Source organism: Babylonia areolata, chromosome 15 (assembly GCF_041734735.1).
Source record: "Babylonia areolata isolate BAREFJ2019XMU chromosome 15, ASM4173473v1, whole genome shotgun sequence".
NCBI lineage: Eukaryota > Metazoa > Mollusca > Gastropoda > Neogastropoda > Buccinidae > Babylonia > Babylonia areolata.
This window is the reverse complement of record NC_134890.1, coordinates 17,709,566-17,725,762: the sequence shown is the minus strand read 5'-3', so window position 1 is coordinate 17,725,762 and position 16,197 is coordinate 17,709,566. Positions and strand designations below refer to the sequence as shown.

Sequence of the window (16,197 nt, the reverse complement as noted above, 5' to 3'; positions counted from 1 at the left end):
AGGCTACGAACGAAGATAAACAAGAAGAAGAACGTCATACCTGTGTCTGGCGTGATCGTCCAACATGCACTGTCTCATGAAGGCTTCGCTGACGACACACAGTTATGTCAGGTTCCATTTCTGAACTCAACAACATGGAAACAAGCACAACAAGAGAGGCAAGGCCTTCAAGACTCACTTGTGATACACTTTTAAAAAATCCAAGCTTTTTATGTATTGATTATAATTTCAAAATGTAATGTTTAAGATGAGAAAGATCAGTTTAAAGCAAATTAAGTCCCTAGCATTAATTACAGAGTAATTTCCCTTTTTTACTATCTGCACCAAAATGTTTGCAAAATAAATAAAACTTCCATGCTTAGCAAAAGAAGTTCCTGTAAGAACAATAAATGATAGTAATGACTGCTCTTGTTGTTGGGTCAGAATATCAGATCAAAGTGCCAAGTTTAGAAAATACAAAAAAAATATGAATATAACAGTAAATGCAGTTTGCATATAATTAGGCTTCATTTTAAAATTTTTTGTGCCCATCCCAGAGGTGCAATATTGTTTTAAACAAGATGACTGGAAAGAACTGAATTTTTCCTATTCTTATGCCTAATTTGGTGTCAACTGACAAAGTGTTTGCAGAGAAAATGTAAATGTTAAAGTTTACCACGGACACACAGACACACAGACACACACACACACACACACACACACACACACACACAGACACACACACACACACACACACACACACACACACACACACACACACACACACACACACAACCGAACACCGGGTTAAAACAAAGACTCACTTTGTTTACACAAGTGAATCATTAAACTGCATTTCCGATGTAAAACAATGGATGACACTGAACAAATTGCAGTTCAATAGAGAGAAAACGGAAATCTTGATCCTTGATCCCTCTGTATAACCCTTCTCTTCCTGTGTCTATCTGCGTTGGCGTTGACGATTATTCCCTTTTCTCCTTCAGTCCGCAAACTCGGTCTTACATTTGATCCTACTCTTTCTTAAAACAGCAGGTATCCAAGCAGCCTACTTGGGGAAAATTCGTTCCATTCTTTGTTTCTTTTCCCACTGAAGCCACAAGTCTGTTCTGTCCACTAGACTTGTCTAGGCTTGACTACTGGAACAAACTCCTGGCTAGTTCACCTTCAGTGATTCCAAGTTGGTCTGCAAGTCACCTAGACGAAGGCACGTCACACCTCTCTCACAGTCTCTTCACTGGCTGCCTGACCCATACAGAATCAGCTACAAATTTGCATCTGTTTCTATATTTCTTGCACTGCCCTCTGCACATCAGATACTCATCTTCTTCCAGTTCTTTCAAGTCTTCCCTGAAAATGCATTTCTTTGAATAATGTAGAAGACCATCACGCCATTCAATTGTTCTTCTCTCTCTCTCTCTCTCTCTCTCTCTCTCTCTCTCTCTCTCTCTCTCTCTCTCTCTCTCTCGCTCTCTCTCTCTTCACGAGGAAAAAAGAAACAAATTAAAACAAAATCAACAAAAACACACACAAAAACAAACAAAAACAAACAAAAAAGCAACGAAGGGATGATATACAGTTACGCTGTTTCCTGTTTATACATCCATTCTCAGGGAAGAAATGCAATGTTTATGAATCACTGCGACGTGTTACTGTGCCTGCATTTTAGTCTTCGCAAATGAGGCAGCAATAGCAGCAGCAGCAGTAGTAGTAGTAGTAGTAGTAGTAGTAGTAGTAGTAGCAGTACCAGTAATAACTAGTGGTGGTAGTAGTAGTGGTGGTGGTGGTAGTGGTAGTAGTAGTAGTAGTAGTAGTAGTAGTAGTAGTAGTAGTAGTAGTAGTAGTAGTAGTATTTTAGTGTAATTGTGATATCTTTGGAGACTTTCCTAGGTACTGATACCACCCCTTTCTTCTTTTTTGTTTTGTTTGGAACTGGGGGGATTAATGGAGGTACCGCGATTACCGGTGTTGCACAGTGAAGCCACCGTCCAGTGAAAACTGGCAGTTGATTGTGACAAAGAGAATGAACCGTTTGCATCAACAGTCATTAGATGGGATATACATCGCTCTTTGTTTAGGTTGAAGAAGTGGGTACAGAACACAGGCCGCCAGGGTACAGCTTTGAAGACCACCCTGGTTGTTGCTTTGTGTACAGTGACCGTTTGACAAAAAAGCAAGCAGTTATATTCAGGTTAAACAAAATAGCTGGCATGGAATTGTATTTGTATTTGTATTTCTCTCTCACTTTTTTTTTTTTTTTTTTTTGTCACAACAGATTTCTCTGTGTGAAGTTCGGGCTGCTCTGCCCAGGGAGAGCGCGTCGCAACACTGAGAGCGCCACCCATTTTGGGGGTATTTTTTCCTGCGTGCAGGTGGTTTTTTTTAATTTTTATTATTATTATTTTTTTTTATCGAGGTGGATTTTTCTACATAATTTTGCCAGGAACAACCATTTTGTTACCGTGGGTTGTTTTATGTGCGTTAAGTGCATGCTGCACATGGTTTATCATCTCATCCGATGATCTCCACACCACCACTCAAGGTCAAGTGGAGGCGGAGAACATATCCGCGGCTGAGCCGTGATTCGAACCAGCGCGCTCAGATTCTCTCGCTTCCTAGGCGGACGCGTTACCTCTGGGCCATTTCACACTGGAATGCTCTTTCAACAGTATTTGCAGTTCCAGCCCCCACCTCTCTCTGTCTCTCTCTATATCTCTTTCTCTGTCACTCGCTCTCTCTCCCTCTGTCTTTCTCTCATTGAATAAACCATACAAACGTAACCTTTTGTTCAAAGGACTTGCATGGGAACACATTACAGTTACAGAGACTGTAGACCAAGTGAAGAGAAGGACTCGTAATCGTATAACAACTATACCAAGAAAACCTTACTAGCCTCCTGCCAAATATCACCTTTAATACGAAAAGAGAAACGGTTACTTGATTTCGTTGTTCAACCAGTAAAAATCCAAGAAATTATATTCAAACACTCAACGACTGCGATCTGTTGACATGATCAGGAACAGAAGCTGAAACTAATAAAGATAAGGCTTTATAAGCTGATTCGGTTCACCTTCAGAACGCTTTGATCACCATTGCCTTCATTTTCGCTGAAATCCACAGGACAACTCTTTGAGCGTTTTTCGAAATCTGGAACTAGCAATCAGATAGGCAAAAAAGTTAACTGTCGAATTGAGACACAAAGCAGGGTTGATTACCATCTGATTCACCACGACAAAGGTGTTGTGGTATTTCCTGTACACGTAATACTCTGGGACGAGTGTATGCGCCATCGCGGAGCACAAGTCCATTGAAAGAACCACAGCGTATACAACACACAGGAAAATTAGCATTTTCGTGATCCGTTTGTCTCCTGCGTCACTCTTCTCTGATGCACTCCCGGTCATCTGCGATCGTTGCAGAGATGCTTGGCGCAGATGGCTGATGGTGATGGCACAGCAAACAACAACGGTGACGAGGTACACGGGCCTGATAATGAGACTGAAGTAGTAACGAAGACGAGCTGCAAGCACGGTGCTCACAGGAAACCAGGAAGCTTCTGCCTGGTAAGCAATGCTGCGATTGGTTGTAGGGTCCACCTTCCACTCGATGTCGAAAGACAGAAATAAAGTCAAGTAAACACCGAAAGGAACCAGGTATGACAGGACTATGGCCATAACCATTGATCTGCAAACAGCAATCAGAAAACAGTACACACACACACACACACACACACACACACACACACACACACACACACACACACACACACACACACACACACACACACACACACACACACATATATATATATATATATATATATATATATATATATATATATATATCTGTGTGTGTCTCTCTCTATCTATCCATAACACACACACACACCTCCACCCACCCACCCACCCACACACACACACACACACACACACACACACACACACACACACATATATATATATATATATATATATATATATATATATATATGTGTGTGTGTGTGTGTGTGTGTGTGTGTGTGTGTGTGTGTGTGTGTGTGTGTGTGTGTGTGTGTGTGTGTGTGTGTGTTCAGTTTAAAGTCTTTTCACTGTTTAGTGATATTAGACGAGGGGAAAAATGTGTGTGTGTGTGTGTGTGTGTGTGTGTGTGTGTGTGTGTGTGTGTGTGTGTGTGTGTGTGTGTGTGTGTGTGTGTGTGTGTGTGTGTGTGTGTGTGTGTGTGTGTGTGTGTGTGTGTGTGTTTAGTTTAACGTCTTTTCACTGTTTAGTGATATTAGACGAGGGGAAAAATGTGTGTGTGTGTGTGTGTGTGTGTGTGTGTGTGTGTGTGTGTGTGTGTGTGTGTGTGTGTGTGTGTGTGTGTGTGTTTGGGATATGCCAGATACTAAGATCATTTAATCTAGCTATCATGTATATACAGAGATAGATAAACAACAAATAAACTGATTTTTCGAGGGACGGGGGTGGGGGGTGGGGGGGGGGGGGGTGCCACTTCTTCTTCTTTTATTTCTTTTTCTTCTTCTTCTAGTAGTAGTTGTAGTAGTAGTAGTAGTAGCAGAGTCTGACTTCCAGTTCAATGTAGCCAGGTCTGGAGACGAAAGTTAGTCTTTTGGTCACACGGTCATTCACAGCCTGAACTGAAATCCTTCACCAACCAGTCCCAGGCTCTACAGCACCACCTCCAAGAGTACACACTGGCTGTACAGAGCTGATCACAGTGGACTCCTTCAAGTACATGGACCGCCTTTCTGGAGGTGATCTCAACAATGAATCAGCAAGGCCAGTCAAGCAGTAAGATGAGTCCAAGCACGCCTGCTGGACCACCAAAACATCAAGCTGCTAACCAACACTGAAAGTGCACAAAGTTGTAGCACTCAACAAACCCAGACAGAAATAATCACTTGTTAATACTCCCAGGCCATTCATTCCGAGTCCCTCAAACACGACCACATCCAGATTCGTCTGTCACGGTCCCCGTACCGGCAATCCGCAAGGAACCATCGGTGTAAGGTCGCCAGGAGGCCACACACCAGATGAGACCCTGCGACTACTGCTGAGTGACTTCCGTGGTGTTCAGTAGTGCCTGTTTTAATCTAACGTACTTTGTCAGCATATGTGCAGACCTATTTGTGCCCGAACCCCCTTCCTGTGTATGCGCAAGCAGAAGATCAAATACGCACGCTGAAGACCCTGTTATCCTTGTCAGCGTTCTGTGGGTTATGGAAACAAGAACATACCCAGCATCCATAACCCCGAAAACAGAGTATGGCTGCCTACATGGCGGGGTAAAAACGGTCATACACGTAAAAGTTCACCATGCGAGTGAACGTGGGAGTTGCAGCCCACGAACGAAGAAGAAGAAGTTTCAAGACTGCCCTCGAGTGTGTTCTTCACGCATCGGACTTGTGAGTTATCCCCCAAAACGGAGTATGGCTGCCTACATGGCGGGGTAAGAACGGTCGAATACATGTAAAAGCCCATTTGTGTAATATACGAGTGAACGTGGGAGCTCCGGCCAACGAACGAAGAAGAAGGAGAAGACAGATTTCTCTGTGTGAAATTCGGGCTGCTCTCCCCAGGGAGAGCGCGTAGCTACACTGAGAGCGCCACCCATTTTTTGTATTTGTTCCTGCGTGCAGTTTTATTTGTTTTCCTAGCGAAGCGGATTTTTCTATAGAATTTTGCCAGCAACAACCCTTTTGTTGCGACGGGTTCTTTTACGTGCGTTAAGTGCATGCTGCACACGGGATCTCGGTTTATCGTCTTATCCGAATGACTAGCGTCCAGACCACCACTCAAGGTCTAGTGGAGGGGAGAAAATATCGGCGGCTGAGCAGCGATTCGAACCAGCGCGCTCAGATTCTCTCGCTTCCTACGCGGACGTGTTACTTCAGTCCATCACTCCACATGGAGTGTACAAACAGCTTTTTGTCGTCTTCCAGGTGGCTGCAGTTGTAAGAGTAGAAATACCATCGTCTTTTCTTTTTGCCCCTGTTATTTCACTATGGCAATAACGTTTGATCTGCAATAACTGAATGTGAGGCATGATATGTCTACTACTATAGTATTTAATTTATTGATGCACCACAAGATCTCATGTTGTCACTGCGTGCGTGCGTGCGTGCGTGCGTGCGTGTGTGTGTGTGTGTGTGTGTGTGTGTGTGTGTGTGTGTGTGTGTGTGTGTGTGTGTGTGTGTGTGTGTAAGTATGCGACTCACACATACAATGACGCACCAGCAGAACGGCAACGGTCCAGATTGTAAACGATGTGACACACTGCAAAATCTCAAGTATGATCTGGTGACTGTGAGATGACAGTTTGGTCTGGCTGAGGATGGTTGTTAATTCATTGCAAATTGAGCATTGCATTAGTTTTCTTTTTATAGCAGTCGATTATCTATCTATCTATCTATACATACATACAGACATATATATATATATATATATATATATATATATATATATATATATATATATATATATATATATATATATGTGTGTGTGTGTGTGTGTGTGTGTGTGTGTGTGTGTGTGTGTGTGTGTGTGTGTGTGTGTGTGTGTGTGTGTGTGTGAGTGCGTGAGCGCGCGCGCGCGTGTGTGAAATATCACTGTCTCAAATAGTACAAACGGAAGTTCGTTCGTTCTCCTGTATCAACAACATATTTTTATTGTTCATTCCTGCAATCGTGCAGTGAAACAAAGAGTTACCTGTAGGTCAGCAATCTTCTCGCCTTTAGCGGCATGACGACAGACAGACACCGATCTACGCTCATAATCATGACGAGCGACCCAGAGACAAATCCAGACCACGTTTTGACATGGGTGATCTTGGTGTTCAGAACAGCAGACCAGTTGTTGATCTCCACTTTGTCCGAAAGGTAACAGCTGGGCACGTACAGTAACTGGGTCACCAGATGTGTAAGGTCAGCCACGGCCAGTGAGAACAGGAGCGCGTTGATTCTGTCGGAGAGTCCTTGCTGGGACAGAACATCAAGCGCATAATTAATGACAAAGAGAAATGCTCATACGGGCGCAATAGCCGATTAGTTAAAGCGTTGGACTTTCAATCTGAGGGTCCCGGGTTCGAATCTCGGTGACGGCGACTGGTGGGTAAAGGGTGGAGATTTTTTCCGATCTCCCAGGTCAACATACGTGCAGACCTGCCAGTGCCTGAACCGCCTTCGTGTGTATACGCACGCAGAAGATCAAATACGCACATTAAAGATCCCGTAATCCATGCCAGCGTTCGGTGGGTTATGGAAACAAGAACATACACAGCACACGCGCCCCCGCCTACATGGCGGGGTAAATAAACAAAACGGTCATACACGTAAAATGTTACATGTCTGTCTGTGTATGTGTGCGTGCCTGAAATCTGATTAAATGAAACAGGAAACGAATGATGAGCACCCAGCGGCAGCCGTCAGTCGGCTCTACCCAGGTAAGCAGCCTGTTGTGCAAATGGCCCCGTGTTTGTAAAGCGCTTAGAGCTTGGTCTCTGACTGAGGATAGACGCTATATAAGTATCCATATCAATCAATCAAGCAGTCAATCAATCACAGCGATTTCTGCTCATTGATGGAGTCTCCCGTCGGACCGACGGGTGAGTAGGCAGGCAGGCTTACCTGTCGGTGTGTGTCCTCATTGGGAGAAGAGGCCGATTCTGGATGCGCAGCACTTCCCACAGGTGTTGCAAGGGAAAACGTCTCCAGAAGTTGAGCCCTGCTTCCTTCGCTCACACTTCTCCTATGTGGCCTGCGTTCTCTTGTTTTCAAACGTCTTTATGCCTCTAGAGCACAGCATCCTCCAGCAAGAGCGGTCAAAGGGATCAGTTTCCGAGGAAGCGATGTCTATGTCACAGGCTTCGAGGTTTGTCTTCAAGGTGTCTTTGAAGCGCTTGCAGGGTCTTCTAAGTTCACGGTGGCCTTCGTTCAGCTGGCCATACAAAAGGATCTTCGGGATCCTGCTGTCTGTCATGCGGACAACGTGTCCTGTCCAGCGTAGCTGGCACTGGATCAGCAGGCTTTTGATGCTAGGCAGGCCGCTCCCCTCTAGGACCTGGAGGTTGGAGACCCTGTCTTGCCACTTTATGCCGAAGATCTTTCGTAGCATCTCTGGTGAAACTGTGCAAGTTGTTGAATGTGACGGCGATACGTCGTCCATGTTTCTAGCAGTACAACAAGGTGGTCAGCACAACAGCTCTGTAGGTTTTGCTTTTGGTGCTGAACCTAATGCCTTTGTTGTTCCACAGCCTGTTGTTGAGTCTGCCAAAGGCGGAGCTGGCCTTGGCGATGCACAGCGTCACTTCTGTATTAAGGGCTCCGTTGCTGCATAGGGTGCTGCCCAGGTAGCAAAACTTGTCGACTGACTTGATCTCTGTGTCATCGATCTTGATTGCAGTGGGAGGGAGGCACTTCCGTTCTGTGAGCTAGCTGGTTGGTACATTGGCTCGGTCTTGCTGAGGCTGATGGTGAGTCCAAAGAGCCTGCAGGAGGTTGAGAACCTGTCCATAATGAACTGCATATCCTCATGGGTGTGTACAGCAAGCGCGCAATCATCAGCGAAGAGGAACCCTCTCAACAGTGCCTCAAACACCCTGGACCTGGCGTGGAGTCGCCGCAAGTTTAAAAGTTTGCCATTTGTGCGAAACTGAATGTAGATGCCCGGGTCACAGTCTTGGAAGGCGTCAATCAGCATGGCAGAGAAGAGAATGGAGAACAGTGTGGGTACCACAGGGAACGGATCCGACATGTCAGTATTTTCCTGTACTCTCGCCAGCATGCCATCGTGGAATGACGCAATGAGCTGGATTAGGCTCTCTGGGCAGCTGAACTTCAGGAGGATCTTCCACAGAGCACGGCGGTTCACCGTGTCGAAGGCCTTAGTCAGGTCTTCTATGACCATGTGGAGCTCCTTGTTCTGCTCACAGCACTTCTCTTGCATCTGGCGTACGGCAAACACCATGTCACATGTTCCCCTGCCTGAGCGGAAACCGCACTGTGCTTCAGGGATGACTGTGTTGGATTTCTGCTCATTATACACACGTATATCACCGTCAGAACCATCTACCTCAGAAACTGATCCAGTACCAACCTAAATCCTGATTCAGTTTCAAGACAACTTGTTACCAGTCTTTCTCTATATAGCTTTGTTTTTCATGCTCCTGCAGCTTTCAGAAACACTGGTCAAACCTCTGATAAACAAAGGAAAATATACATCCTGATTTCCATGGAAACATCCATCCTACATCAGACTTGCCTTATCTTCATAAGATTCTTGAGAGGGATGTCGCTGGAACAGTGGTAGGCATATTTGAATGCAAACGATACATTTCGGTAGCGTACATCAATTTATGTGGCCATAGCACTGAAATCCCTCTTGCTCGCTTAGTGAATGATCTCCTGATGACAGGTGATAGTGGGAACAATACAGTTCTTGTCCTGCTAGATACGAGTGCTGTTCTGACACGGTCCACCTCCGAAAATAGAGTATGGCTGCCTCCATGGCGCGGTGACAAGGGTCAATCACGTAAAATCCCATTCGTGTATATACGAGTGAACGTGGGAGTTGCAGCCCCTGAACGGAGAAGAAGAAGAAGAAGAAGAAGAAGACACGGTCTATTACATTCTGCTTCTCCACAGACTAAAGCAATGACATGGTTCTCGTCATATCTGTCTTTCAGATTCCAGCACGTTCTTGCTGGGAAATTCTATCTGCGGATGCTAATCTCTTGGGGTGGGGTGGGGGGGGAGGGGAGGGGAGGGGAAGGGGGTGCTTTGCGTGTCTGTTGTGCATGTGTGTGTGTGTGTGTGTGTGTGTGTGTGTGTGTGTGTGTGTGTGTGTGTGTGTGTGTGTGTGTGTGTGTGCGTGCGCATGTGTGTGTGTTTCCCATTTACTTGCTTGTTTGTTTATTATCATTATTGTCTTTTCATCTTGTTTTTATTTATCTGTTACTAATACTTTAAAAAAACAAAAACAAACAGATTATCTATTGGTTATCTATTTATTTATCTTCTTTTTTTTTCTCAAGGCCTGTCTAAGCGCGTTGGGTTAGCAGATGTGGTGTAGTGTATATGGATTTGTCCGAACGCAGTGACGCCTCCTTGAGTTACTGATACTGATACTGTTCCACAGGGATCGGGAGTTGTTCAGCGATTCAAGCTTCGATGAACAGGAACTAAAGTAAACTGAAGATAAAGCAGAAGTTCATCTCCGCCTACATGTGTCTAAAAGCAAGCGCGTCCCTGTAAAATCTTTGAGAGTATCAGTATCAGTATCAGTAGCTCAAGGAGGCGTCACTGCATTCGGTCAAATCCATATACACTACACCAAATCTGCCAAGCAGATGCCTGACCAGCAGCATAACCCAACGCGCTTAGTCAGGCCTTGAGAAAAAAAAAAAAATACAAGGCGCAAAATCTTGATGAAATCAACTCTAAGCGCGCACACACACACAAAATGTATTGAATGATTATTCAATACAATTTTCAAAATTCTGTGTAAACTAGATTATTGCAGCTGTCTTTTGGCAGGAGCCCACATCCGTCAAGCAGTGCAATACGCTACAACGAGGCATCAGGCTCGCTTCAAGGAGACTCCACTGGCTTCCTGTCCAGGAACGCATCAATCGCAAACTGCCCTCCAACATGTATGTTCAAATCCAAGACAGAAAACCTCCCTCTGTACATATTTGAGCATCTTCACTTTCATAACCTTGTCACACGTTGAGATATGCTTCAAGATGTCTAACCGATGTTCCCAGGTCAACAGAGGTTAAAGCGATATGAACGGCGAGCCTTCCGATCTCTTGCTTCTTACCGCTTTGAATACGATCCCTGGGAATAATTGAAAGCAAACGAAAATACATCAGTTTCTCGAGGCGTTCGAAGCAGTTTAAAAAAAAAAATCCCTATGTTATCCAAATTATTGTATATTTTGCTAATTTCTAATTCAGTTACAGTGTGTGACATGTGTGTGTGTGTGTGTGTGTGTGTGTGTGTGTGTGTGTGTGTGTGTGTGTGTGCTCGCGTGCGTGCGTGCATGCGTGCGTGCGTGCGTGTGTGTGTGTGTGTGTGTGTTGTCTGGTATGCAGGCATCAGACTGTTTGTCGAAGTTTTGTGATTCTGTGTGAGTGGTGATGTAAACACAGACGACGTAAAAACGAGCCCTACATAAATCAAGTTCACAAGATCTATTAAAGCACTGTACGAATACACTTGTGATCTTACTTCAAAAATAGTTGGGTTTTTGTTTCTTTTCAACATTCCTAGTGAATGGGATAATTCTTTTCTTCCGCCCCATCATCTGCATCGTTTCAGTGCATTACATGCTTGTCTCTCATTTCTCGATTCCCACAGACGCAGCTACACACGTGTTCATCTGTAGCAGTCCAAGCACCGGCAATCCACAGGGAACTATCAATGTAATATCGCCAGGAGGCCTCACACTCGGTAGTGTTCTGTAGCTTCTGTTCAAATTTAACACATTTAGCACACCACTTCCTAGGCCCCCTACTGACGACAATAACCACTTAATCGAGGACCCAAAACAAGTGAGCGTGTCCTCCCCAGAGTGGAGACCGCCGCCATCACGTCCCTCCAACGACAGTTTCCCATGAATCTGCCGACACAAAAGACATTGACGGGACTCACCGCAAAAATGAAAGTGGATGGGAATCGAAGCTGAGGTCATTATGAGAGCAGGGCATGAGAGGCCACATAACTCGGTAAATTGATTTTTATCAAAATGAAAGAACAATGAGCCAAGGAGAGCAAATCCTTAACAAACAACAAAGGGTGACAACTCTCTTCATACACAAGGCACACAATTTCGAGTCAGTGCTGCTTATGCCACCGACTTAGCAAGCACACAGGTAAATAAAAGATACTTTGTAGACTCAGACATAACCTCTAAAACGGAAGCTTCGGGCTTGTCCATAAACCTATCATTTGATATGCGCACACAGCAAAATTTGTTTTGTATACTGATGATGAATGAGGACGGTGATGGTGACAAAGCTGTTATAGAGGTCCATTTTAGATCTGGGACTTCGTGACAAGACTGTGCATTATGCTTCTTCTCGTAAAGTTATCACGGGATACAGACGCTTGTAGCACTTGGTCAAGAAACATGAGCAGCAACACTACCAAAGACGCATCCGTGAAGTGGATGACGCTCGACTACGTGGACCGAGTCGTCCTATTTAAGGCCAAAACACACTGAGCTGTGGGTAGGACCGAGAAAAAAAAAAAGAAAAAAGAAAAAAAGACGCATCCGCTGGGAATCAAATCCACGTCCTCCCAGCCGTCAGTACTCGTCATTAACCACTGAACGGGGAAAAGTCATTGATGAGTGCAGCGTTCGAGAAATGGTAAGAAGCCAAGGTAACCAGGTCTTTAAGAAGAGGCATCTGGCACATCCTGATTAGACAGGTCTGGCCTGAAAGGGCAACAGAGGCAACTCGCTCTGTTCACAGAAAAGTACCTCCTGTATCGTATATTATAAGTAGGAATGACAGGCGCAATAGCCGAGTGGTTAGGCGTTGAACTTTCAATCTGAAGGTTCCGGGTTCGAATCTCGGTAACGGCGCATGGCGGGTAAAGGATGGAGATTTTTCCGATGTCAACATATGTGCAGACCTGTTTTTGCCTGAAGCCCGTTCGTGTGTATACGCACGAAGAAGATCAAATACACACGTTAAAGATCCTGCAATCCATGTCCGCGTTCAGTGGGTAATGGAAACAAGAACACACTCATCATGCACACCCCGAAAACGGAATATGGCTGCCTACATGGCGGTGTAAATAAACAAAACAGTCATACACGTTAACTGCTACATGTCTGTCTGTCTGAGACTGTATGTGTGTGTGTATATGAAATCCTACAGGATGACCCAGGAAACAAATGATGAGCGGCCAACGGCAGTCGCCAGTCCGCTTTACCCACGTAGACAGTCTGTTGTGCGAATGACACCGTGTTTGTAAAGCGCTTAGAGCTTGGTCTCCGACCGAGGATATCATCATCATCATCATCATCATCATCATTCGCAGAGGTGAAGCAAACGAACGCATTATTCAGTCACATGGAAGTTGTTCAGATGCATCAGCCACAACTTGATCTTTTCAGCAGAGGACTGTGGCCAGCTGTCTCGAGTTTCCACCACTGTGTAATTAGGCGAAAAGGTCAACATCTATACGAATTCACACATAGCACAGTATATGTGTATATCAACATCTTACAGACAGTATGAATCTTTGTAAAGGTTTCCTTTCTTGGTAAACAATGAACAGCGCCCTGGGGAACTTTACAAAACATACAGGCCTGCAGGGCAATCAATACAACATGAAGACCACACTCACGATAAGGTCGTGGAATTGGATTGACGCGCCATGCGAAAGGAGGAAGGTAACATCACTGAGACAGCTCCTCACTGGACGCCAGAAAGTAGAAAAAAAAAGAAAAAAAAAAGGGAAGAGAGAGAGAGAGAGAGAGAGAGAGAGAGAGAGAGAGAGAGAGAGAGAGAGAGAGAGAGAGAGAGAGAGAGAGAGAGAGCACCGGACACAGAACAGTCGAAGGACAACTCTAAGAACACCTAAGATGCCATGATTCAGAGAAGAAGAGTTGCGGTTCTTTGATCTTCGTTAGTGCCCCAAACGCCAGATGGGGGCATAACGGGGAAATAAGTACCCATCAAACATCGTACTTTCTTTGAAAAAAAATGTAATGCTATGACTAGGCCATTTATGGCAATGGGTGCGGATATAATATTATGCAAAAGTTTGGTTGTTTTTTTTGTTTAAAAAATATGTTATTATTTTTATTTATTTATTTATTTATTTATTTATTTATTTATTTATTTATTTATTCATTTATTCATTCATTCATTGATTTTGCCACCATATCATAAACATATTTACAGTGCACCTTGAAAAAGACAACACAAGACACGAAGTTGCCAGGAATGCCAAGGAATATGAAGAGCTGCCGAACATAGCACTTGAACACGGTCTTGATGAGATCACGAGAGTAGGCGCTGAAAACGGGATCGGCACTTTCCCAGGGCCTTGAATCTGGCTTCGCTGTGCCACTGACTTCCATGAGGGGCTGCACAGTCATCAGCCCCGTGTCTATACCCGGGGTATGATTGGTAAACATGGGTAGTAGTTCCCAACACTTCTGCAAACAACTTGGACAGCAGTGCTGTTGTCAGTGGAACGATGGACAGGGGATTAATGACAAACAAGAGATTTTATGTGTCTCGTCAGGTGAAACTTCAGAATCAACATGGTTTATATGCAAATAAAAAAGGCCTAGGTCCTTGCCTTATCCTCCTCTCTCTCTCTCTCTCTCTCTCTCTCTCTCTCTCTCTCTCTCTCTCTCTCTCTCTCTCTCTCTCTCTCTCTCTCTCTCTCTCTCTCTGTCTCTGTCTCTCGTATCTTATTTGCCTGTACCCGTTTTCCTCAAAAATAACGATGAAATGCGTTTGTACGTGGTTTGTGTGTGTGTGTGTGTGTGTGTGTGTGTGTGTGTGTGTGTGTGTGTGTGTGTGTGTGTGTGTGTGTGTGTGTGTGTGTGTGGAGAGGTGACATTCGACTTTTACCGTGTATTGTCATTACGGTTTAATTGAAATCATAAGACCAATCGCGAAAGTTTGTGTGTTTGCGTATACAACAAAGGAACAATTGTGAACCGTCTTTGTGTCTTTATTTGTACATCAAAACCAGCATATGCGTGTGTGAATGTGTACGCATGTGTGTGTGTGTGTGTGTGTGTGTGTGTGTGTGTGTGTGTGTGTGTGTGTGTGTGTGTGTGTGTGTGTGTGTGTTCGTGCGTGCGTGCGTGCGTGCGTGTGTGTGTGTGTGTGTTTATGCGTTTGAGTGAGCGCGCGCATGTGTGTGTGTGTGGGTGTGTGGGTGGTTGGGCTGTTGGGTGGAAGGTGTTTTGGTTGGTGGGTGTTGTGCGTGTTTGTGTGGAGAGGTGGGAGAAGGGGTGGTGGGGGTGGCATAGAAACAACAACAGAGCAATTATAAGCTCAGGTTTTCTTCCAGTGCAAACAAAATTTATTCAGAGTGCAGTGCCTCCGAACAGAATAGACGAATGACAATCAGAAGTTCTGTTAACGACGTCTTCTAAGTTTCAAAAAAAGACTCCTCGCTTACAACCATGATCTGCCCTAACGCTGGAGACATTGACCTCTCGACTCATGTTCGTAATCTGGGAGTCGGTTTCGTTACGAGCAGACCCTATCTTTCAAGGAGAATATCTCAAATGTCTGCAGGTACCTAGAACCCAGGCAAATAAACACCACTTGTGACTATTTTGTCTATAATGGAAGCAAAACTCTTCTGTATTGCCTTGCTCTATTCAGACTTGATGATGAGATTGCTGTCTTCGCTGGCACCACGAAATACCTGGTTCAGAAGCTCAGAAAGTTTCAGAATTAATGCACTGAAGCAGAGAGAGAGAGAGAGAGAGAGAGAGAGAGAGAGAGAGAGAGAGAGAGAGAGAGAGAGAGAGAGAGAGAGAGAGAGACAGAGACAGAGACAGAGACAGACAGAGACAGAGAGACAGAAAGACAGAGACAGAAAGAGAAAGAGAGACAGAGACAGAGAGAGACAGAGAGATAGACAGAGAGAGTGAGAGAGAGAGAGAGAGAGAGAGAGAGAGAGAGAGAGAGAGAGAGAGAGAGAGAGAGAGAGAGCAGGTGAGTTGGGCGCGTTGTGTCATGATGTCTGTTTGAAGTGTGTGTATATTGATTTATTGTCTTATTTCGTCAATCATCATTATTGAGATTTTCTATATTTAACCTGCTTCTTCCTCTTCATCGTATTATCATAATCATTATGGCTATCATTAGTACTACTATTGGCATTGTGAAATGCAACACGACCTATATCCAACAGTGGTAAGTTTTGTATTGAGAGCATGGGGCAAAACGCCCGAAATGTTGGGGCAAAATGCTCATACTAGGCGCGATGCCCCATTTTGCCCTATGTACATGGCACGAAGGCCTTTTTATTTCAGTTGATTGTCTCTTATGTATGCTTCTTGTTTCAATATTTGAATGCTTTAGATAGTTTGTAGCGTGTTTGGGCCTCGACCGTTTATATTTGGTTACGAAGTGTTGTGGCTTCAACGAAAAGAGAAATGTCATTTCTTGCTTTAGGTTGGCCTCTTGCTCTGAACTATCCTGGCCAACAAT

At 44.5% G+C, this 16,197-nt stretch overlaps 1 protein-coding gene across 1 annotated transcript; it reads right to left on the bottom strand.

Annotated features, from left to right (window-relative positions):
* Positions 1–1,153: 1,153 nt before the first annotated feature.
* LOC143290126 (uncharacterized) lies at positions 1,154–15,200 on the bottom strand. The gene is made up of 5 exons (XM_076599412.1): positions 15,174–15,200; positions 13,920–14,099; positions 6,705–6,973; positions 3,377–3,681; positions 1,154–1,194 (listed from the first exon to the last, which is right to left on the bottom strand). The coding sequence occupies exons 1-5, from the start codon at positions 15,198–15,200 to the stop codon at positions 1,154–1,156; spliced, it is 822 nt and encodes a 273-aa protein (XP_076455527.1).
* Between the last annotated feature and the right edge of the window lie 997 nt (positions 15,201–16,197).